The 24453-nt window shown below is 40.3% G+C and overlaps 1 protein-coding gene across 1 annotated transcript in view; it reads left to right on the forward strand.

Moving 5' to 3' along the window:
* Window positions 1-443: 443 nt before the first annotated feature.
* Window positions 444-24453, forward strand: part of LOC104408328 (protocadherin Fat 4-like) — a gene marked incomplete at both ends in the record, with an annotated part of 58108 nt that continues 34098 nt past the window's right edge. The window contains 5 exon segments of the mRNA XM_010017888.1: window positions 444-470; window positions 473-781; window positions 5328-6250; window positions 7153-7327; window positions 21468-21648. Of these exon segments, the coding sequence (XP_010016190.1) occupies window positions 444-470; window positions 473-781; window positions 5328-6250; window positions 7153-7327; window positions 21468-21648 (1615 nt within the window).

Below are 24453 nucleotides of genomic sequence, written 5' to 3' on the forward strand. Positions count from 1 at the left end.
CAACCTGTAGCTGTACCTGGGATTGCCCAGAATATCTAGAAGATATTCCCAGAATATCTAGAAGAATTCAGAACTCCTATTTGTATGTGGGGAGGAGAGGATCCTCTGGGTCATAGAAAGAAAATACGTAGCAGGATAAAAGGTATTTTTGCCCCAGTTAATATGTAATCTGTACATGTTCCCATTTAAAGATAAAAATAAATATTCCTGGCCATTTCTTGGGGTTATTTAGTAGCCCTTTAAAATAAACGTGATACTGAATGCTGTTCCTTTCAGCTTTGAAAAACCTTTTATGGCTGGCAATCATACATTACTGGGGCTCGAATTTCTACTGGAGGACACCTCATATTCTACAGAGCTGCCTGATCATGAGCTGGCTCTGACTGCACCAGTGAGCTACCTTTTGGGAATGACTGATGTTGTTGTCCTGTCATGTTATGCAGGTTCCTTAGTGGCAGGCATTCTAGCCACTGAATCAATGGGGAGATCACGTACACAGTAAATGAAGATGATGAAGAGGGTATCTTCTTCCTGAACCCCGTTACTGGAGTCTTCAACCTGACCCGTGCACTGGACTACGAAGCACAGCAATATTACATCCTTACTGTCCGTGCAGAAGATGGAGGAGGCCAATTTACTACCATCAGAGTGTACTTCAATATACTGGACATCAATGACAACCCACCGGTGTTCAGCATGACCTCATACAGCACATCCTTGATGGAGAACCTGTCTCCAGGATCTGCTATTCTCAACTTTAGCGTCACTGATGCGGATGATGGTAGGTGTTTCCTCATATTCTGTATCGCTGATGATAAATACATATTTCACCTTAGTACCATATTAGAAGACCTAGTACTAAAGGCAAATTAAGGCTATCCTTAGGATGCCAACGTATGCTTAAATGCTGTGCTTGCTGTGTAAATAGAAGTTAGTTTTCTCACATTTTGCATTAGGTTTAAGTAGGTGGTTTCTTCCTTATTTTTCTTTGTCATAAATTAAAGATACATTCAAATACTCCTTTTTAACTGCTGTTGCAGAAATTAATTGCAGAGCTGTGTTTTACCTAGAGCGTATTACAGCAGTTGAACACCATGATTTCTCCCCTGGTGCTAAGGCTGCACATTAAAATTAGACCTAAGTGTTCCTGCAACTTCATCAGGGATTTTAGCGATAGGATAAAGGGTAGTGGGTTCAGACTTAAACAGGGGAAGTTCAGGTTAGATATAAGGAAGAAGTTCTTTACTGAGAGGGTGTTGAGACACTGGAACAGGTTGCCCAAAGAAGCGGTGAATGCTTCAACCCTGGCAGTGTTCAAGGCCAGGTTGGACAGTCTTGGGCGACATGGTCTAGGGTGAGGCATCCCTGTCCATGGCAGGGGGTTGGAACTAGATGATCTTAAGGTCCTTTCCAACCCAAACCATTCTATGATTCTGAAAGTTTATAATATATTCTAAATAAGGTTCTGGAAATATAAGACATCATCTGCCATCATCTGAAATGTGCTGTAACATTTAAGTATATCATGAAGAGAATTGTGATCTACAGGGTAGATAGCGGAGGTTAAAAAGCTGATTAAGAGAAATTATGGGCAAAATTTCTCAGTAAAATAAGCTTTGATCTTGGGATTATTTATCGCATCCAGAAGCTGTTAATGGGTTGGAGTGTAAAAGATACAATTTTTATTTAAAAACTGCTTGACCATTTTGCCATACAGTGTGTGTCCAGGCAAGAATAATTGTAAAATATGGCCATAAAATACATAAAAGTCATTCCATAGGGTACTGACATTAGTTGGTGTGACCTAACACAAACTTATTCATAACACTCATAGTGACTTTACAGTTTATTTTTGTGACATGTTAAGCAACCTTGTATCCTCTCAACTTGACACTGGCTCGGCAAAGCCCATAGAAATGTCTTGAACTGAAATGTGTGCTTCAAGCACAAAGCACCTACGTGCTTTCAGGAATCCCAGTTTATGCACATAAAATGACTGAGTAAAGCAGTTTTTCCTCAGGAAATGCTTAGTTATTGAACTCAAACATTTTTGTGGGAACATAAATTTTGTGCTGATGGATAGAAATTTCCCTGGTAAAAATTGTGCAACTGTTTTTGAGATCAAACTGAGAAAGTGAGTAGAGATTCCATCAGATAAGCCAACAAGTCAGAAATTACAGCTTGGGAGTACTGGCTATTCTTGCACGGACCTCTTTCACCACTCTTGTTAAAGCTTTTATTTTACGTAACCTACCTATAAGTTGGAGGAGGAACTTGTGCTCGTATCATGCATATCCAGGGAAGCGATTGTTCATTCAGACCCATAGCTAGATGGGTTTGTGTCCAATCTATCTCCTCTTTTATTTCTTATTTTCCTGTTAGGAGTACAATTGGTTTAAATCTTCTTGGAAGTTAATGTCACTTAACCGCTATGGATCTGTTTTCCTTTTCTCTTGCACCTCGTACATCAATTTCCATCTGTGCACAGTGGATGTGAATATATCATAGCACTGACATATCATTTTACATTCTTCACGCACTCAATTATCAATGAAGTAAATGAGTATTTGAGGAGCAATGCAATGAAAAGTCAGATATCTTGCCTTTTATATTTTCTGGCACACTTACTTTTCTAACAGGCTGGATTTAAAATTAATAGGGCAGAAATTTAATTCCAAGAGTGTGCCAGGTTGAGTTCCCCCATAGGACTGTAACTTGAGCAAATGTTATGACCTAGTGGTGTTTCTGTTTCAAGCCCAAGCTTGTTATCCTCTGTCATCTTATACTTATCTGGTGTACAGAAGTAGCCAGTACTATACTCCTCTGCAGGTGGCTCAGAGATGCTGCAGTCAATGCACACAAATGTAATTTTGTTGATTATTCATGTTATATGATCCCATAGTCTGAAGGAGCTCTGAAGAGACATTGTTTTATAGTGAGGTGTGCCTGGTTTAGGGTAAACACTGATAAAATACAAATCCATGGTGATAGTGAAACTGCTCCCATTTTCATGTTCAGCAAACCCCTTGGGAAACTAGCTGTCTAGCTCCGCTTGGACAGTTTCATATACAGATGCATAGTTAACATAAGCAACAGCTCCTGGTTATTTACAGGGCAATAAAGAAGTCAGTTTTCTTAAACACATTCATTTTGAGGTTCAGATTTTATTTTATTTTTCCACATTGATTAGCAGAAAAAACCTTAGGGCAAAGTACAAGCTTACCTGTCTGTTAAAAAGTATAGCAAGATATTCCTCCAGGCGAAAACTGGTGAGATTTCCCAGTTAGACTCTACAGGTATTCACAGAATGGGGAAGGGTGTAGGATATTATGTTTTGTTTCATTAGTAAATAAATAAAAACCAAAGCAAGACCTTTAAAAGAGCATCGTGGTGAAATTGCTTGCTCTGTATCTGACCTCTCACTCAGATTTTTAACAAATTAACCCTCAGATTAAATAAACCTAAAGCTCAGCAGAGAGGATGCCCCCACATTCTCCCTAAGAAAAATCCAGTTCCAAACCTGGGAAGAGGGGATGGATGAGCCACACAATGTGTTTAAAAAAGAACAGTTCATTAAGTGGCAGTCCTGACTCCACTGATAATTAGGCAACTCCCCTTCTGCTTCACAGTTAAACCTATGTAAGTGTTGGCAGCATCAAAACTTATGAGAATACAGGACAAGGAATGAAAAGGTACATGGAGGTAAGATAAAGAAGAACAAGCAGTAGATTTTATAGGAACAAACACCACCATAGGAAAAGCTGGGGGAAGGGGGGAAGAGTATTTTAAATTAATTTTCTTCATTAGGACCTAATTCCTACCCATCTCCAAAGTCAATTGCCAAAAATCTTGAATTGCCAAAAATCTTGAATTGCCAAAGGAAGGGCTTTACTGGAGTCAGAAGACTTTCACCCATGTAATTAGTTATTTGAAAATACAGCTGAACAAAAAGAGACTAGCATTAAATTTTCATGCTGCTTCACTTGATCAAAGTAATGTAGGAACACTAATATCTGGCATATAAATGTATTAATTTCTTCAATTGCATTAAAATATTTAGTCTTTCATGTTTGGTTCTATTTGGTTTATAAATAAATTCCTACACGAGAAGAAAAGAGAGGGAAAGATGCCAATTAGAGTAGCCGCTGGGGGAAAGAGAACTAAAACTAGTGCTCCTAAATCTGCGCATAATCAACAGCAGAGATTAATAAATCTAATGCAGGAATAATTTTATTATCAAAGCAATTCAGTTGGAGGAAAAAGAGCTTCTGAGCAAAAATGACAAAATGCACAGCAAAGTAATTGTCTGCTTAAGCAGACAGCTTGGTTTCTTTGCATGAAAAAGCACATTTGAGGGGTTAATTAGTAGTGAACAGTCTGTTAATCTGCTAATCCTAAATCACAGTCCTTATGATCCAAAACAAGAAACCAACATTTTCAACATTAATTATAATAGGAATAAGACAGAGATATATTTTTATATAGATATAGATATTGAGAGAGAGATATGAGAGCAGGCTCATTCCAATTACATATTCCCAAAAATGAGCTGTTCAGAGTGAACTCTGGAGTTAAAGCGGTAACATACATTTGTTTCCTGTATGGCATATTTAAGGTCATTTCGCAGCCTTGTCAAGATTCAGGATGCATTTTTCTTACCAGAATTATAAATCTCTCCCTTGACCATAATTGCTAGTTATGTTTCGATCACAAGATGAGGGCTCTTTATCTGATATTTTGGAATACCGTGCAGTATATGGGAAGCATACCTCTCTCCATTATTCACCCTTGGCTTGCTCCATCTAGGCTTGGGAGTTTCTGGTTGTGGCTTTTTTTAACTGGGTGGAAGAATTCGTGGAATAGTTATATGAATAATAATGTTGCTTAGATGAACTGGGAAGAAGAGAGGAAAACAGCTGTTCAGTGAGCAGCAGAACCAGTGAGTCTTGGTTTCCAGAGGAAAACCCTTTAAAACCTCTATCCCTAGCCATTGTAGACAGGGAAAAATCACACCGGTTGCCACCATGCAGCTCCTGCTGAGCGAAACGCAGAGGCAAGCTCAGCCAGCTGCTCCCTCTGTGGCTGCTCCAATTAACATCCTTCCCTCTCTCTTTCTTCAACTCTTATCAGAAAATAAGTATTTCAAAGGCTTCTGCTCCACTCTGGAACTTGGCTGAAATTAGCTGATGGATTCAAAAATGATCGTAAGGAGGCTAAACAGGCAGCGCAATAGTACAGTCCTCATTTCCATATGAGGCCAGAAACACATTTATCTGGGACAGTGGGATGAAGTCATGTTCTCTACCTTTCTTCTCCTGCCCCACCAGGCTCCAACTCACAGCTGTCCTTCAGCATCGCCTCTGGGGACAGCGCGGGGCAGTTTGGCATTGACCACAGCGGGGTGCTGAGCATCAGGCAGCCTTTGGACCGGGAAAGCCAGTCTTTCTACAGCCTCGTCGTGCAAGTCCACGACATGGCCCCTCTCCCGGCCTCCAGGTACACAAGCACAGCCCAAGTTTCCATTATTCTGCTGGATGTGAACGACAGCCCGCCGAGCTTTATCTCCCCAAAGCTGACCTATGTGCCAGAAAACACGCCAATAGACACGGTGGTGTTCAAAGCACAGGCAACTGATCCTGACAGCGGCCCGAACAGCTACATCGAATACAGTTTGCTTTGGCCTCTGGGAAACAAATTCAGCATTGGCACTATTGATGGTGAAGTGAGGCTTACCGGGGAGCTTGACAGAGAAGCTGTGTCCAACTACACCTTAACTGTGGTAGCCACAGACAAGGGCCAGCCATCCCTTTCTTCATCCACGGATGTGGTGGTTATAGTCCTGGACATTAATGACAATAACCCACTTTTTGCCCAAAAGCTTTATAAAGTAGAGGTGGGAGAAAATACTTTGACAGGGACAGATTTAATCCAGGTGTTTGCTACAGATGGAGATGAAGGTACAAACGGGCAGGTCCGCTATGCCATTGTGAGCGGAGATGCCAGTAATGAGTTTCGGATCGACTCTGTGACGGGTGTGATAACAGTTGCCAAGCCTTTGGACAGAGAGAGAAAACCCTCCTACACCCTGACTGTTCAGTCATCTGACCGCGGGAGCAGCCCCAGGACCGACACTACCACCGTCAGCATTATTCTGAAGGATGTCAATGATTATATCCCCACATTTGAACTTTCTCCCTACTCTGTAAATGTCCCTGAGAATTTAGAGACGCTCCCAAAAGTTATTCTTCAGGTGAGTATGTTCGGCAAATAAGTATCTATCTCCTATAATATTATGCCTCAAGATATGGTATTAAAGTGTAGTGTTTTCCTTCAAAATTCAAAAGGTGGGAGACAAGTTGCCTCTTGGCTGTAATCTAACATGCTGTGGTTGTTGGCTTCTTGTTGTTTGTTTGGGTGGGGGGTTTTGATTGCTGGGTTTTTTGTTTGGTTGTTTTGTTTTGTTTTTTTACCAGAAGTTCGTATTATGCTTTGGAGTTTTGTTTGTTTTCCCTACCCATCTTCCTACCTATCCTGAGATTTAAAGAGTTTGCTTTATCTCAACTCAATCTCAACTTTCATGCAACAAATCTTTCAATCTAATGATCATTTCCTACATGGGATGGGGCTCTGTGACAAACACTGGAAGAGCACTAAATGGATTTAGCCAGCAGGACATGCAGTGCTTGCTTTGATATGGGGCTCAGCCTATATCAGATCATCTGTGGTTTCCACTGAGCCCCAGAACAGGCTTTACTGTATTTATGCTTGAGAAAAAGAAGTAATCAACTTTTTAATATTTTCAAATTATGCTTTTAAGTCCATCATCACTGTGTCAAGTCATTTTTACAATTATAGCTAATTTATACTAGCCCTTAAAGTATTTGGATTAATTCAATCTGTTAATTTGGATTGTAGATAACCATAGAATCATATAATGTTTTGCGTTGGAAGGGATCTTGAAGATCATCTAGTTCCAACCTCCTGCCATGGGCAGGGACACCTTCCACTAGACCAGGTTGCTCAAAGTCCTGTCCAGCCTGGCCTTGAACACTGCCAGGGATGGGGCATATATTTCCTCTATCCCAAATTTTACAGACCCTGCCTTCATCGGCTCTTGATATTTCTTCCCACTTGTTTTCATTGCTTTTATAGGTTGTAGCAAGAGATGATGATCAAGGTCTAAACAGCAAACTTACTTATGTGCTGGTGGCTGGGAATGAAGAAGGAGCCTTCACCCTCTCTTCCAGCGGAGAGCTGCGCTTGGTGCAGAGCCTGGACCGGGAGGCAAAAGAGCAGTACATGCTACTGATCACAGCTGCTGATGCAGGTAAAGCAAAGTTATCACTTGAAAGCATTGCATTCTGGATAGAAAAGAAACATTTTCATGATGGTCTGAAACATTAGCGGATGGAGATTGGTACCCAAGCTGCAGTTTCGATCTCTGTAGGGAGAGCTGGGCTTACCTGATGTCAAAGGATTTCTGGAAATCAGGGGTTTTTTCCTTATCTGTAGTTGTCTGATAGTAGGACTCACTACAAATTTAGGTAGGTTGATTTCTTGCCCTGCAGTAGTAAGTGGTCCTACCTAGAGCCTCATGCATTCCAATAAAAAACCCAGTACAAATTACAGTAAAACCCAATATAGTGTTGTCATCAGACATGTGGAAACAGGTCAAATCAATGGCCAGAGAACAGCTATGGACCACTCAGATAAACTTACCAAAATCTTACACCTGAAAAGTGATATAATTTACTTTTGAAATTTAAATTTTCTGCTTTGCTCAGCATCCAGTCATACATTTGCTCTAGAATCCTAAATATAATACAAGTTTCCTCAGTTTAAAATGGTATGTGGATTCTTATTATGAAGCTTAATTGCACTTTCACTTGAGGCATCAGAGCACAATATCCTGGGCTGTATCAAAAGAAGTGTGACCAGCAGGTCAAAGCAGGTGATCCTGCCGCTCTGCTCTGCTCTTGTGAGACCTCACTTGGAGTATTGTGTACAGTTCTGATGTCCTCAACATAAAAAGGACATGGAGCTGCTGGAGCAAGTCCAGAGGAGGCCACGAGGATGATCAGGGGCTGGAGCACCTCCCGAATGAAGACAGGCTGAGAAAGTTGGGGCTGTTCAGCCTAGAGAAGAGAAGCTGCATGGAGACCTCATAGCAGCCTTCCAGTAACTGAAGGGGGCCTACAAGGATGCTGGGGAGGGACTCTTCATTAGGGACCGTAGTGGTAGGACAAGGGATAACAGGTTCAAACTTAAGCAGGGGAAGTTTAGGTTAGCTATAAGGAAGAAGTTCTTCACAGTGAGAGTGGTGAGGCACTGGAATAGGTTGCCCAAGGAAGTTGTGAATGCTCCAACACTGGTGGTGTTCAAGGCCAGGCTGGACAGAGCCTTAGGCATCATAGCTTAGTGTGAGGTGTCCCTGCCCATGGCAGGGGGGTTGGAACTAGATGATCTTAAGGTCCTTTCCAACCCTAACTATTCTATGATTCTATGATTCTGTTTTCAGATTTGGTATGAATATTAGTAACAAAGACATCCTGCATCATATGCTGGGTTGATCTGCAGTCCCCCATGGTCTGATGGATTTAATTTACTGTAGAACTTGTTCTTCCTTTCTAATACTAAAAATAGAAGGAAACCCAACTCGTTGACAAGTGGATACAATTCTGTTTTCTGCCATATTGTGTGCAGTATCTTGTGTCAGTGACAATATCTATGGCTTATATTTTCCTATTGCAGCAGTGCTCAGGTATTTCACAGCCTGAGCACAGCTGAAGCTGCAGTACACAGTTTTAGGACTCAGTGTATCATTTGTCTTGTACTTTGGATAGAGATAACTATATGCTTTGTATTTTTTACACTGGCTTTCCATTACTTTATAGCTGCAAACTGCTCACTTGTGACTTGGACTTGCTTGGGCTTGAACCATCCTTATTATTCCTTCAGAAGCTGAGGCTAGATTTGTAAGGGAGAGCATATCCTTGATGTCTGTTTGCTCTCCCAGTCCAAGTTGGCAGGAGTCAGTTAGGGCTGTACATAACTTATTAGGTCTACATACAAAATATCCAAAGGCTGAACTGTTAAGGGGTGTCATACAGCCAACAATTATTGTCCTTGGAAGAAGGAGGGGAGGAGAAGACAGTTGTAATCTATGCCTAGCACTGTAAGCCAAGAGTTTGACAAAAGCACAATCTTTTTTCCTAGACTCTGGTTCCTAAAAAGTATGAAATCCAGGAGATTTACCCAAACATACCAAATTAAAGTATTTATTTGTGTTGGGAGATCTCTGAGTTTCAGATAATCCAGGGGAGACTAATACATGAAGTGACTGAGGCCTTTGCCCTAAGTGGCTGACAAGAACAGCAGCAAGTTTTATTAGTTCCTGTGTTTAAACATGTAGATATTATGCTGAGTAAACCACTGTATGAAGTTGCTTTTTTTTTCCTTCATTTGCTGTGTTCTCATAAAGCTAACTCACATGTTATTATTCCCTATTATCAGTGTTAAAAGGTGCTAGCAAATGTATTCGGAAGCAGATGTCCAGGGTAGCTTTAAGTTAAATTTACCTGTTCTGCTGTGTTTAAGTTTACAATCTGACAAATCCACACTTAGCTATAGTTTTCAACCAGCCTGGTTGTCGTGCTTTAAGCCCAGTAGGCAACTCAGAACCATGCAGCCGCTCGCTCACTCCTCCCCCTTTTTCCTCCCCCAACTCCCGGAGGGATGGGGAGGAGAAGCGGAAGAATGTAACTCCCATGGATTGAGATAAGAGCAGTCCAGTAACTAAGATATAACACAAACCACTGCTGCTACCAATAATAATGATAAGGTAAATAATAAAGGGAGAGGACACAACCACTCATCACCTGCCGACTGATACCCAGCCCGACCCGAGCAGTGATCTGGGCCTTCCGGGTGACTCCCCCCAGTTTCTATCCTGGGCATGACGTGCTGTGGTATGGAATAGTCCTTTGGCCAGTTGGGGTCAGGTGTCCTGCCTCTGCTTCCTCCTGGCTTCCCCTCCTCCCTGGCAGAGCATGAGACTGAGAAAGTCCTTGCTCAGAGTAAACATTACTGAGCAACAACTAAAAACATCGGTGTTATCAGCGTTGTTCCCAGGCTGAAAGTCAAAACCACAGCCCTGCACCAGCTACTAAGGAGGAGAAAAAATCACTGCTGTAGCTGAACCCAGGGCACTGGTGAATAACATAAAATAACATCTTCTAATTAGGCTGAAGACTTGCTCTAAATGCATACCATCAAAGAATATGAATTTAAAATCATTTTAGTCACAATTTATTTAAACTAAAACATCACAGGTAAGTATCCAGCTTCAGCAGAAGTCAGTGCCAGAACTTCACTTGATTTCGCACTATGTAGACCATGTCATAACGGACACTTAAAGTACTTTAAATATTTTACATACTTAATAAATTCTAGGGCATCCCTGTCATGTTTGAATTCGTCATACGAGGTTCAAGCGGTCTAGATGGTCAAAAACACTCTGGCATGTAATTTGTTGGAGACCTCTTAAAAAGCTGTGTTTGTCACAATAATGTGGAACAAACGGACCAAGTTACAGATTCTGGAATTTCCGTTGATCTTTAGGTCTCAAATTTTATATTACTGTAAACTACATTATCATACATAAAATGCACATGTACATCTGTAGACATTTGGCACTGAATTGGAAAAATATTCTGTGGGAGGAAGCCCTTCTAAAAGAATTGCAGCTTCTGAAAGAAAGATGGCAATGCCACAATCTAGAAAGGGGTAAGAAAAGTGGTTTGAGTACTACATGCTTGAGCAGCTGCAAAGCATTTATAAAGGAAACTCACTGGTATGTCCAGCTCTTTGCCTAATGTTGCTATTTCTTTAGAGTGTCTTAGTTTGTCTTGTTTGATTATGCTTAGAAAGAAGGATTTTGTGTAGAGACAATTCAATCTGAAACACATATGGAAAACTTCCTTCTTTTTTTTTCTGAGAAGCAGACACAATACATACTCAGAAGGACTTTTAGACATAAGAACTGATGCATTCCCAACTTGGTTTTGGCTGTCTTCCTGATCTCCCTATACATAATCAAGGATTTCTTGACTTTTCTTATGCTTGTTATCACTCCATCAGCTTGTGACTGTGGTTCTTATAGTGTTACCCTAGCCTGTGTATGGGGAAGCTGATGGAAGAAGAAGGAATTTTAATTTTTCATTGTTTTTATCTCAGTCCAATGTACTGTAAAGAATCCATGGCCTCAGAAGTGGCAGCTGCTTTGGTAATAGCTGTTATTTCATCCTCAGCACCTTAAAGGGCTTTATAGCCTGTATTGGCAGGGCTGCATGGGATGTGGTTCTTGTGCTGGCTCAGAAATCTCTGTGCTTCGTAATGCCGTGCAGCCATGCTCTTCCAGAGCCCAGACCTCAGCCCTGGGCACTTGAGAAGAGTTAATGAGTTATCAACAGTTGAGCTGCTTATAAGCATGCCAGGCAGATCAGATGGGGAATGCTGGTGAGACCACGTGCACCAGCCATGGAAATTCGGGCAGGAGTTGAAAAAAATGCTTTCCCCAGCAAGAGCTCCCCTGGGGCCCAGAGAAGTCAGTCATGATATATGCATTGTTCTGGCTCTGGCCCAACTATTCCTTGGCCTTGCCTGCTAATCCTCCACCCGGTCCTCAGGGTAGAACTTGGGTCGGCAGAGAGTCTTCCCTCTGCTCTGGGGGAGGGAGAAGACTGATAAAATGTTTTCCTGGGGCTTGGCTCAGTGATTTGTGGCCATGCAGCCTGCTTCATGCCCAGTTTCCACAAGACAGTCTGCACAAGGGTTCTTGATTTCAGTCTGGTTTTATCATCACTCTTCCCTCACTTCTGCACGTGCACCTTGCTCTATCTACTGCTGTGTCTCAGATACAAGACTGCCACTCTAGGCAGCAGGGATTGACGAAGACATGAAAAGTGTCCATCGTTAGGAATCTACAGCATCTTCCAGAGCTGGACACCTGTGGCTTTCCTCAAGAAATGAAGCATAATTCAACCCCAAATTTCAGCCATCCCTATTCAGAGCCCCTCTTGCAGCATAAGCTGTAAGACCAGAGTGCATGAATTATAAATATGACAACAGGCAAAAAGATGGACTGTGGAATAATATGATGGTGTTTAGATTGCAGATGCTCCCCCAAAACGTCTGCTAACATAAACGCCAAGAAACCTACATGCAACTATTTGAATGTGTCTTCATGGGTCTGTTTCTACCACATAAATCATTTGTTTTGTTTTGTTTTGCTGTACCTTTCTTCATGGCAAAATGGTTGGGAAAAGAGACTTTCTAAAGTCTGGGGGGTTTTTTTTCACCCCATCTGGTGTGGCTGCAGCACTGGGTAAACATTTAGCTCTGGCATCATGACAAGAACTGGTGCAGCCACTTTTATCATCCCCGTCTTTAACTCTTTGAGCAATTTTCTGGACAAATGTTAGCATTCCAACAGTCCTCCTTTTATTTGCTGGTTGCAGGGATGTTGAGTAGCACATCTGGAAGCCTGCTAGCTGCCCGGGACTACTGTTTAAATAAACTGCAGCCATCATCCCTTGATTTGGTTGGTCAGAATGGCACATTTAGGCAATAAAACCCAAATCAAAATGTGATGTTTCTAGTTAGAATCTGTGTTCCTGTGGGTGTTTTAATATATTTTTTATAAATAATTTAGTGATTTAGATAAATAGTTCTGAAAAAAATGAATTAGTGGACTAATTATTATATTTAGTTAGCTGCTCTGTGTATACATCCCCGGCTTGTATGTAAGACAACCATCTGGTTTTTAATTTAGAAAATGTTGGTCCCCAACTTGTGTCTTCTTTCCTTCAATAATGCAGGAGAGCAACCAAGCAGAGAGGTTATATCCTTCTCGGGAATTCTCTTATGAGTTCCCTTCAATCCTAAAATCAAATGAAATGTGATAATGTAGTTGTATTGGGTTTTAACACATTTTCATATATTCCCATTTTGGGATGACAAGTAAAGGACTTGTAAGTAAAGTAAAGTACATAAAGTGAGTAAGTAAATTACTTTTCAGTAATGGTAAGAAAGAATCTCGAGAGTTAACATTGTGCAAGATTTATGTGACTGGGCTTAAAGGCATTTATACTCATATTGTTTTCTTAGCATACACTGTATTTCTACTTTACAGGCAGTCTTCTGTGCAAAAAAAATATTGCCTGGAAAGAGTAAGTTTTATTTTGAAAACAAATTCAGCTATTTTTAAGTCTTGGTGCTGTGAAACCAAACAAGCAACTCACAAATTTCAGTTAGAATTGTCCTGTTTTCCATGCTTTCCGTGCTGTGTCTAACTATACACATCACTTCAGGCTTTGGTGAGCTACATGAACTTGACATATGCTTACTTTGGTGCTTAACAGGTAACATAATGATTTCCCCCTTGTATGGCCTTGTTTTACGCTTCTTTGCTTTACTATTAGTTCTTAACTTCTTGGTGTAGTTTGAGGGGTGAAAAAGCCATTATATCCCTGAAAATGGTTTCAGGTAGATTTATTTAAACTGGAAAACAAGCTAGCATATAATGCTTAATATGAAGGATTTAGAAGATCATTGAAAATATCAAGGAAGATTAAATTGTAAATTTTCAGGCTGTTACATTTTCTTTCTTATCTCTCCATTCATCTGTCTTGCTATGATTAGTTTAGAAGTTTTAAACAAAAATTAAGTTAAATTAAGTTTATCCTTCTGCTAATATCACTTTTATATGCAATTCTACTTCAAATGTGCTAATGAGTTAATTTAATGTAATCTTTTTTGCAGAAGAATTAAATAACTAGAGCAGTCATTATAATATGCAATTTTTCAGCATTTGAGAAATAATATTTTTCCAGTCTTGGCGATCTTAAACCATTTTTGGAATTAGACATTACACCTAATAGATTGAAAGCCTTCTAGCTCTTTCTTCAAACACAAAGCTACGATTTTGAGAAGCCATAATTGCAACGATGAAACAAGTAAAACGTACATATGGCCTGAACACTTACCCTGCTGGTTAATCTTCACTATTTTTACAGGGTGGTTTTAAAGCATAATTCAAAATCGTGCATTACAGGAATTTCACTGTGGGATATTCAGGAGTCACAAGCACTCAAGAATTGCCTCAGTCAGCAGTCTCTGCAGGAGCCAACTTCTCTCTTTTTTCTATTTACAGCAATAACTTATAACAAGGAGAAGTAATTTGGTGGTTTTAAGAAAACATTTTTTGAAATGTCTCTGCATTTCTTTTAAGTTGTGGTTCCTCTTTCTTTAAATCTTACTTGGGTGGGCAGAGGCCTTGGCAGTGTCATGGCCATGCCCATCCTCCCGAATCGCCTGCAGTGCGGGCACGGGGAGATGACCAGTCGCGCACCAGGTTTTGTTACGAGCTTTATATTCATCTGTGAAAGAGTTTCCTTAAAGATTCATTTTCTGGAACACATTGGGAAGAAGGCCACTTCTTGATCTGGAAATAAATGCAGTTCTGGCTAAGAAACCAGTGGTACCTACATGTGTCTTTTCTGAGCACTGCCTCCAACAAGCTGTACCTTTGATGTTAATAGATTACAAGTGTATGTCAAGGGGTTAATGGCACATGGGATTAACACTTGTGCCTTCCGTGGAAGGAGAATACAACCTGATAGCCACAAGTCACTATACTGCCATCTGCTAATGTCAGGAACACTGTCTCCAGCTCATGCTGAGCATGGTGGGGCAGGACTTCTTCAGCCTTTCCTTCACATGTTTTGAGAGTGGCTAAATAAAAGCAACAATGGGGAAAAAAACTGCACTGAAGGGATAGATTATCTACCATTTTTAAGTTGTCCAAGTGATGTGTTTATGATAATGTGTATGTGTAGAAAGAGATTGTTAAATGGAACAGCTTGAAGTTGTGCTAAATATATACTGTGCATTTGCTTTATTGCATATGTTTTGTTCTCAGTCTGTACCTGTGTTCCAGTAGGTCCAGCTCTGTAATAGTGCCACGGTGGGTTGGTTCTTCTTTCCTTTTCAGGTAAACAGCTGCAGGTAATGTAATGAAGAGGTCAGAGGAAGAGAAAAGGCATAAGGAAATGTGTATCCACACCAGAGGACTGAAACCTGTCTCTCTGGGTGGGTGCAAGTCCTATCCTTTCAACAGCACGTTATATTTCTTGCAATGTAATGTTGCTCCTGTTGTGAAACTGCAAAGCTCGGTGAATTCATAGACTCACAGTCAGTCAGGAATTTGGACAGGAAACTATCCAGATTTTAAAATCATGTGGATAGAAAACAGGTAAGAGATCCCATCTGACATCACTATTTGAGACAAGGATTTCTTTTGCACTGTCAAAGCCTCTGTGAGTATGTGTGTTTCTGCACGAGCATTAGTCTAAGCATGGCTCAATATGTTGTTGCTTGAGTAAGGCTGGACTCTTGTCTAGTGAATTTTTTTTTCCCCTTTTGGTGGCTTATCTTCCCAAATTTAGGTCTGCTTGCTGCCAGCTTATTTAGGCTGGTAGGTGAAGGAGAATATTGAGTTTTCTAATGAAGTATAGAAACTTTTTTTTTTCTCTGGTCAGATAATCCTTGCAAAAGCCCAGCTCTATCCCAAGAAGTCCCTTGGGGTTTTTTTTGAGAGACAAGTTCTGTTACATCAGCTTTGGGAATAACTGTTTTATACGTAACTGAGAAAACCCTCAGATTTGATGCACTTGGAAATTTGGAAGATCTGAGTTCCTGCAGATTCTCAATCACCTGCGGAACTGAATGGGACTATTACTACCTTCTAAGCCTTTGAATATGTTTGTTTCTTAACTACTTATTTCACCTTTTGTCTCAAAATATACTAGGTTCGCCAGGTTTTGAAGAGTTAGTATGAAAGCCCGTAGTGAAAAATGAAGTAAGAGGAAAACCAAATACAATCAACATATCCATTCAGCCAAGATGAATATTTGTGGTGCAATCCTTGTAAAAAGAGCTACTTATTTTTCTCATTTCGCAAACTCACCATCTTTTGTGTTCCCACTAAATAAGTTAATTTAAGGTTATCCATGTTTCAAATTAAGCTTTGTGTGGACTAGAAATCCAAAGGATAATGCAAGCTAGTTGCATTTTAACTTCCTCTGGCTCCATATTTATTTTAAAACTCACCGGTTGTGCGAGGCTCAGCACACTCTGTCTGCATTTAAATGCATTTAGGAGGATTGGCTGCTTTCTTGTGAGAAAGGCCGTGTTTACTTGAGTGAAAAAGTTAATGCTCTGTAATAACACACACAACTTCTAGTCCTGGGACTCATTCACTGAGTGTTTGACTGGAGAAGCGAAATCCGCTTTGTTGCAAAGCAACACGTTTCAGTGAGGCAAATATTCCATTTCTGTGAAATCGCTTTCCAATTTCCAGGATAATGATGTGTTTAATTTACCACAAAACATGGTAAACTGCCTGTAGTATGAGTTTTGATTAGTCATTTAGATTCATTTTATTTCATTTTAATCCCTTTTTTTCATTTTGGTGAAATGTATCTATAGTTTTTTTGCTTTATTGTTCGATTTCTAGCACTTAATTTTGATATTTTAATGCTGGCAAAACCTTTGAGTTCCTGTTTTCTGAAAGAAATGATAGTTTTACTGTCTGCTGTGCTAACCATAGCATGGACAGAGCTCAGAAGCCATTAAAGCTTCAGACAATATGCAGATAACATGCTGAACACATTCTCCTATTTCTAATTTTTCTGTGAGCCACACAGTACCACGCAGCCAAGATAATTTCCAATAGCATCATCTTTTCCTGAGCTTTCTTGAAGAAGTTAAATGGCTTTGCAAGTTTCCTTCAATTGTTTTCTTTTACTACTCCAGTCCACTAAGTACTCTGATCATTCTCCCTCATCCTAGTGTCCAGCTATGGTGTGGAAAGCTGAATGTACACTGGAGCAGATGGTGCCGTGCGTTTGGGGATACAGGGAGTCCCAAACCTTCCTTGTTCCCCAGGAGAAGGGCAGATGAAGACAGCACGTGGCTCTCCCTTCTTTTGAGGGTGCATGAGTAGCCCTAAGTGAAAGTGAATGCAGTCTTTAGGTTCATCCTAAAAGCCACTTTGTGGCTCCTCAGTATTAGCACAAATCAGGGGAATGAGTGAATTATGATGCCCAGAAATGCATATTGTCCTCTCTTTGCTGGTTATCCTCCATTTAAGGAGTAGAAATTATCAGGTTAAATGATTCTTCTCCCCACTGTTATAGAATTGTAGAATCACAGGATTGTTTGGGTTGGAAGGAACCTTAAAGTTCATCCAGTTCCAACTTCCTGCCATGGGCAGGGACGCCTTCCACGAGACCAGGTTGCTCCAAGCCCCATCCCACCTGGCCTTGAACACTGCCAGGGATGGGGCAGCCACAGCTTCTCCGGACAACCTGTTCCAATGTCTCCCCGCTCTCACCTTCCTGCATTTAGTTTCCTTTCTTCTACTTGCATTGCTGCACATAGCCAATATTTTTCATCCTGCTTCTCCTGGACGCAGGGAGGAAAAACTTGAGAGGGCTCATTATAGCTTCTAAGCTGAGACATTTCTGATATCATCATATTTTTGTGGCAACCAGCAGCAAGCAAGCATTGGTGAATGGGGCAGAAGACATTTTGTAGGTCTTTTCCCAGTTGCTGGAAGGAGAGGTCCTGCTTTTGTGCCTGCCCACCCCACAGCCATTTCTTCATGTCATCTCCTCAAATGCCCTGGCAGTGAGGGGAACCATAGCCAAGCGCTGGGCAGGCCCGAAGTGGCCTCTTGTAAACCTTCCCCTGCAACTCATCTTCCACTGTGGGCCTCCAAGGAGCAGGCTCCCAAGGTCTGCTCCTTCTCTTCATTCCCAGACACATGTTTACTTGCAGATGTAAGCAAAAAGCTTAAATTTTTGGAAGAACATCCGTGGGAAGTAATTTTCTTCCTGAACTCAGCGTTACTATTTTGACACTATCCCAGGTTAATCTTTATTTCCACAATGACGTGTGGACATTTGCAGGACTGTCTGCTTAATGTATGTGTACGGCTGTCACCTTGAAAATAAACTGCTCAGTTCATGGAACAGACCAGAGCACACAGAGATGAGAGAGTCAAAATAATAATAATAATAATAATAGTCATCATCTTTTAGAGATTTTATATTCACTGAACTTGAACATCTTGAGTGTTTGGCTAATATTTCAGGACTTACACAAAATTTGCTACACTTTATGCAAAATATTAAGTACAGTTTGAAGAAGAAAGGGATGATGCTCTAGCATAATAGGAATAATTGACTTGGGGAAGATTTGCTATCGAAGCAAAACTAAGAAATCTGGGAACCCAGCCTGACCATGGAAACTACTTCTCTCACCACAAATATGACATGTACATTTTATGAAACCTACTTATTACCAGGGACCGAATTCTGTGGTCCTTATGAAAGCACAACTTTCACTGAAAGTTCACTGAGGACGGTAGAATTTAGCCCCAAGCTATTTCTTTTCCATATAAAATTACTTCATTTGTAATTTCCTCTTCTTATATTTCTCAGTAACTGCAGAAATGTGAGCTACTCATTTCAGTTGAAGTGAATAAAAGCTTTTAGGACTCTGTATGAAATTGCAACTTTATCTTTCAGTGTAATAGAGTAAAGGAGTAAATTTGTGGACGTGATGTTTTACTTAGAGGGAAAAACGTATCTGGATAACTGCATAGACAGGAAACCAATGTAAATATGTGAGTCTTTCCATCTAAGCAAAATTAGAAAGATTTGGGGATTTGAACTGAAGAGCAGTGACTTAGGATGTTACAAACAGCTCAATTAATATTGGACTTCTGGGATATTTCTGTGAGCACAATGCAGCCACAAGCTGGTGCTGAATGGGAGCTGGGTTACTTACATTACCCTAGCTAATTTTATTAGTGTGGTGCTCAGCTGTGGCTGGTTTATTCACTTCCCTGAGGCTAAATATAAGTATGTCTATACAGTGCTGTACAGCACCTTGTAGACACATCCAGTGAGGAAGTGGAATCGGAGAATAATGGCATGGAATATATAAGAGGCTGAGAGGTGATGGGTGGGATTTGACCTTTGGAGCATTTGGTTGGTACCCTGCAAATTCAGATTGCTCAAGGAGGAAAAGGGGGCTGGAGCTGCATGGAATAAAATGGCTGAGTCAAAAGCTGCTGGAGCTGGTCCCCTTGCCTCAGTGTTGTGGTACCTTTAGAGGCACTGCCACTGCGGTTCAATTTTGTGAATAAAGTGACAGTGTGAATTTTCCAGCGGTGGCTTTGTGTTAGCAAATACATTTAAAACAACGAGTTTCAGTTTTCAGCTGCCATTTAGCTTTCTTTTCCAGACTGAATTGCATTCCCGATGCTCTTTGAATGGGACTTACCAAGATTAATTTCTGAATTATATATAAATTGTTTAATCACCTGTGAAACTTAACAACTTTCAACTTTTCATTTCATTAGCTGCAAGATGAATGTCAATTAAATGTATTTGGAAGACTAGAGCTTGATGACACATGCAGCAAACACTGCTGAGGACTCTGTTTCATTTAATGCAGTAATAATAAACACTCCACAGGCAATATTTCAACAATCAAGAATGCTTTTGCGGTCTTTTCTATCTATTCGTGTTTGGCTAAATGACAAAATCAGGGGTGGTGGGGAGGGTAAAAAATGAGTAAGACTTATTGCCTTAATGTAACCTTCCTCGCTGAAAGTACATTAATTGGGAAAATGAATTAGCTCAGACTAGAGCAGAGAAAGGCCTCCATTGTGCGTGGCCATGGCATGAAACCTATACTCTGGCTTGCATGCTCCTTCCTTGGCATCATGATCCATCCCATCCAGTTGGCAGGCTTAAAGTCAGCCTCGTAAGATTTATAGCACCTTTCAATTGGAAACTCTTTTGCTCTTTTGTTCAGTCCGTTTGCGCATTAAGCCAAGTTGCTTTGAAGTATTTCACGGTGAAAAAAGTCCTTCCTATGCAGGAGCTGCTCTCAGCTTCTTCCCTCAATGCAGCATGGTGGCACTTCAACTTACAAGGGTTAGTGTGTCGGGAAATGGGTCATTATTTCTTCTTTTCTACAAAAGCTTGGTGTACAAGAGCCCTTGCCAGGGCCACATGGGACCTGAAAGCAGAGCCTGCCTCCTTCCCAGCCCTAAGGTTGAGGTACAACAATAACCTCGGGTAGCAGCGACCCTGTCAGTTGTGGGGTTGGAAGGACTAGGATGGTCACACGGGGGCTGCCTGTGTTCCATCAAATGACAGCTCCGTGTTACGTGTTGCCTTGCAGCAAAGACTTGAACCAGTCTCTGGCCCCAGGCATTTTATTATTGTCACTTTTTTCCCAGTCCAGCAAATGTTGAATTTTGTTGTATCTGTTTGAGATTGAAGGGGAAAGCGACACAATCTTGGGTGAAACAGGCATGGTCATCCTTTGTGTTTTGAGTAAAAGGGGACATAACTCAGGTGTTTTATGCTCCACTCCTCTTTTTTGTTATGTTTTCCAAGAAAGAAACAATCTCCCTTTTTTCAGGGTTGAATTTGGTTAGCAGAAGATGTCTTGCTGATTCTTGGCTGAAAATAAGTATAATAGACTGGTGAAACTAACATGAACTTGTAAAACTCTTCCATTGTCTTTTATTTTTGGATTTGACAAAGGGAAAGCTTCAGGGAATAAATACGGAGAGGTTGCACATGAATAAACATGCCATTTCTCACTCCTTTCTGCTCCTCAGAGTTAAGTATTAGAATAAAAAGGAGGATGAAAGCCGTAGGTTAAATAAGTTCAGTCCGATTTCCCATAAGCCAATTTCCTGTCTGAGCGAGCATTATTTGCTGCTGTAGATGTTTTTTTCTATGGAAAAATTGAGTCTGAATAGGACTGGAGACTGCCACCTTCCCACCCGCTCAGAGAAGGTCTCCCCAGGTCAGGGGTGCAACCGGCAGTGGAAAAGCCATGTGGAAAGCTTGGGTTTGCTGCTCTTTCCACTCTATTTGTTCTGTGGATAGATAAATTGAGGGCTGGAGTCTTCATGGCTGTCAGTGTGCCACCTTTGAACGTCTTCTCTTAGAGAAATAGGAAAGACAACCACATGTTCAAATTGGTCCTAATTGTTACAGGAAGGCTTCTGAGCAGTTCCAAGACCATCTTTTTTCCACTGAGCTAGTATTACAAAATATTTGTGGAATTAGATGGAGCAAGAAAAATAACTTCTTTTTAGCTTTGATTTCCCCCCCCCCTTCCCCTTCACAACTTGTACTTTACATCGAGATGCCTTTGAAACAAATCTGCCCTGTTCTGTGTATTGAATTGCCTTTCTTGCTCTGTGAACTGTGACATGCTCAAGCGTGAGGCTTTAAATCAGGGTTGGCAGACCTCGGATTAGCATGATGGTATTTGTAACCTCTAGCATTTTCTATCTCACTTTCCTACAGGATCTCCTGCCCTCACTGGCACTGGAACCATTGCTGTCACGGTGGATGATGTCAATGACAATGTGCCCACATTCGCCTTTAACGTGTATTCCGCCACTGTTCCTGAGGATGCTCCTACAGGGACAGATATTTTGCTGGTAAACTCCTCAGATGCTGATGCTTCTACAAATGCTGTCATTAGGTAGGTCATTTGCTGTATGTAAATACTGCCTCATACCTTGCCTGAAGTGGTTTTTTTAACCCAGTGTCCATCAGCAGCATGCTATAAAGCTGTAAAACACCAATGGACAGCTGTATATGTGTAGCTTAATTATTTTGGCATATCTGGCTTTTTTTTTCTTAAATTGTTTGTAGGCTTTTAGTATTATATTAAGGACAAGTAGAGTTGCAGTGTTGTTTCATTTTTTCACTAAGTAAAAGCAAATGAGTTTAACTTACACCTGAATGTAATGAGCTAGATTTATATTTCTCAGTAAGTGTAGAGATAGACAAATTTAAAAAATACAAAAACTGAGAAACCCTGACACTCCAAATAATATCATAAATGGATCAAGCACTCCAACTTGCAGTCTTTCTGTATACATTCTCTGCATAAAGAAATAGGATATAGGCTGTGAATGATCATTATTACTGACTGCTAACACTGACTGGAAAGGCTTTTGCCTTCTAATTAGCACAGCTTTTAGAGCTGAAGCCTTGTGATGAAGGATAAAGTTAATAGATGTAATACAAATATTTTAAAACTTATTTCTGAAGAAGCTAGAAACTATTGTTCTTGGAGGCTGACAGACTTCTTAAAAATTAATTGATGGAGCTTTCACAAAGGAATTGGTGGGGAAGAGGAAGATGTACTTTACAAATGTCATGAATGACTTTGCTACAAAAATTGACTTTGGAGCGGACTTAAATAATTAGTTTTTTAATTTTTTTATTTTAACTTATGTTCAAGTGAAACCACTCAGTCCAAAACAAGTACAGAAGGTATTGTTCAAATGTAATCATCTGTATGTTTTCAATTTTTAACATAGGCAAATCTAGAAATCAGCATCTGGTTTTTGAATGAAAATGTCCAAACTGGTGCATAGTATCAATTTTGTGATAGCATACATATGTCTGGGGAAAGGCTTTAGTATCTTATTTTGAACCTTCAATGTACCTTCAAGCCTAACTGTGGTTTAGATGAGGTCTTCTGCAGAGTTGGGTGCATTTATAATAAACCATCTGAGCCAATCTGCTAATACAACAGAAAACGCTCCCTGCCTTGCTGCTGCATTCACATCTTCTCATGTAGCAAGCAATTTTCACTGAAAGCCAGCATGTTCCTTGGTAAATTTACAGTCAGTTAATGTCTTCAGTTTAGAATGAAAATTCCACAAGGCAAGGCATAAAGTTTATCCCATTCAGAAAACCAAGAAAGGTAGGATTTGGCATTTTTGCTTTAAATGCCAAATGGTTTGCAGAGCATAGTTAATGCAACTTAACTGGGCACTAGGCTGAACGCTGCCCGTTCCCAGTTTCACAAAGAACAGTAATGAAGATACTGAGTGGCAGTGACAAGCTGAAGATTATCCACTAAGGACTGATTTATTGTGAATGGAACACAAAGCAGATTCGTATAGTTATTAATCAGAAGGACACATAGGTAATCTCGTCACGTTGAGCTATTGTGACTGCAAACACCTCTATCTCTGATTCCAAACTTACAAAACAAGATATAAACATAGCTTCTTTATTTACCTCTGTTGGTTCACTCCAGTTCATTGTTCAAAACGCCTAAGAAGGTCACTAGGGTTGTCACTTTTTTAAAAAGAGAAAGTAAAATAAACCAGAACCATGTTACGGCAAAGCAAGTGTGTGTAAAATACTGTAATATTTTCTATCCAACTAACTACAGGCCAAAAATAGAAACTTGATGTTTTGCCATCTTTAAATATTTGGAAAGCATCCAAAATTACCATTTATTAAATTGTGAAACAATGAAGCTTGTAGTTCTATTCACTCTTACACTAAGAAACTATTTCTGGCAAGCTCCTTTAGAAAAAAGAATTCCATACGAAGCATAAATGACTGTAATGATTGCATCCCATAATCAGAAATTATCAGGGTGCTCTCAGATTTCTTTAGTTTGGTTGAATAGCTTTAATATCTCTGCTATTAGTCTTCGTCATTCACTCAGTGCCTCATAGTAAAACAGTTGATAAAAATATATTTTTTTTCCTTTGTAAGTAGCTATTCAAAATTGTTTTCAGGTTTTGTTTTACACTTTTTAGGCTCAGAAACATACTTTGTTTGTCTTGGACAGAATTTGTCCAGATTCAGCATTTAGAGTAATGCAAATCTTAAAATATGAGTGGTATTACAAATCTGGGAAAGCCAGAGGGACCAAAACTCCGAAGATCAGCTTGTCAGAGGTGTTGAGCACTCAGAACTCCTTTTCAGTCTCACTAGAGCCTGTTTCAGACTCAAGTCTTTGGTTTCCAAAAATGACATGTAACTATGCTGGGACACACATACATTGTCCAGTTGGTTTGCATGCAGTTGGACTCAGATATAACTCAGAATATCCTATGGCAAATGTCATTTGTCATTATTCTGGGTGGGAGGGGTTGGTTGGGGTATTTTTTGGTTTTTTGGTTGAGGATTTTTTGGTTTGGTTTGGTTTTTTTTGTAAAAAGTTTTCATAGCATCTTCCCAATGCTAAAGCTTGACCCATTCTGTATATGTGGAAGAAGAAGAAGCCTTTGTCTTCTGCAATGCTTCACACAGGGTTAAAACATCACAAATCACAGATAAAAATTGCCCATGCTGCTGGTATTTAGGGAGATTTAAGTGGTGCTGTAGGCTTTGTGCACATTCTTTCTACCCTGGATGCACGTTGCTGTGGCTGGAGAATAATTACATATGGCCATCATATTACAACATAATTAAGCAATTAAAATATGCTCATGGCATTCTGTAGAGATTAATGACTGAACAGGGGAAGATG

The sequence above is a fragment of the Nestor notabilis genome, unplaced genomic scaffold, assembly GCF_000696875.1.
Source record: "Nestor notabilis isolate BGI_N333 unplaced genomic scaffold, ASM69687v1 scaffold24477, whole genome shotgun sequence".
Taxonomy (NCBI): Eukaryota; Metazoa; Chordata; class Aves; order Psittaciformes; family Psittacidae; genus Nestor; species Nestor notabilis.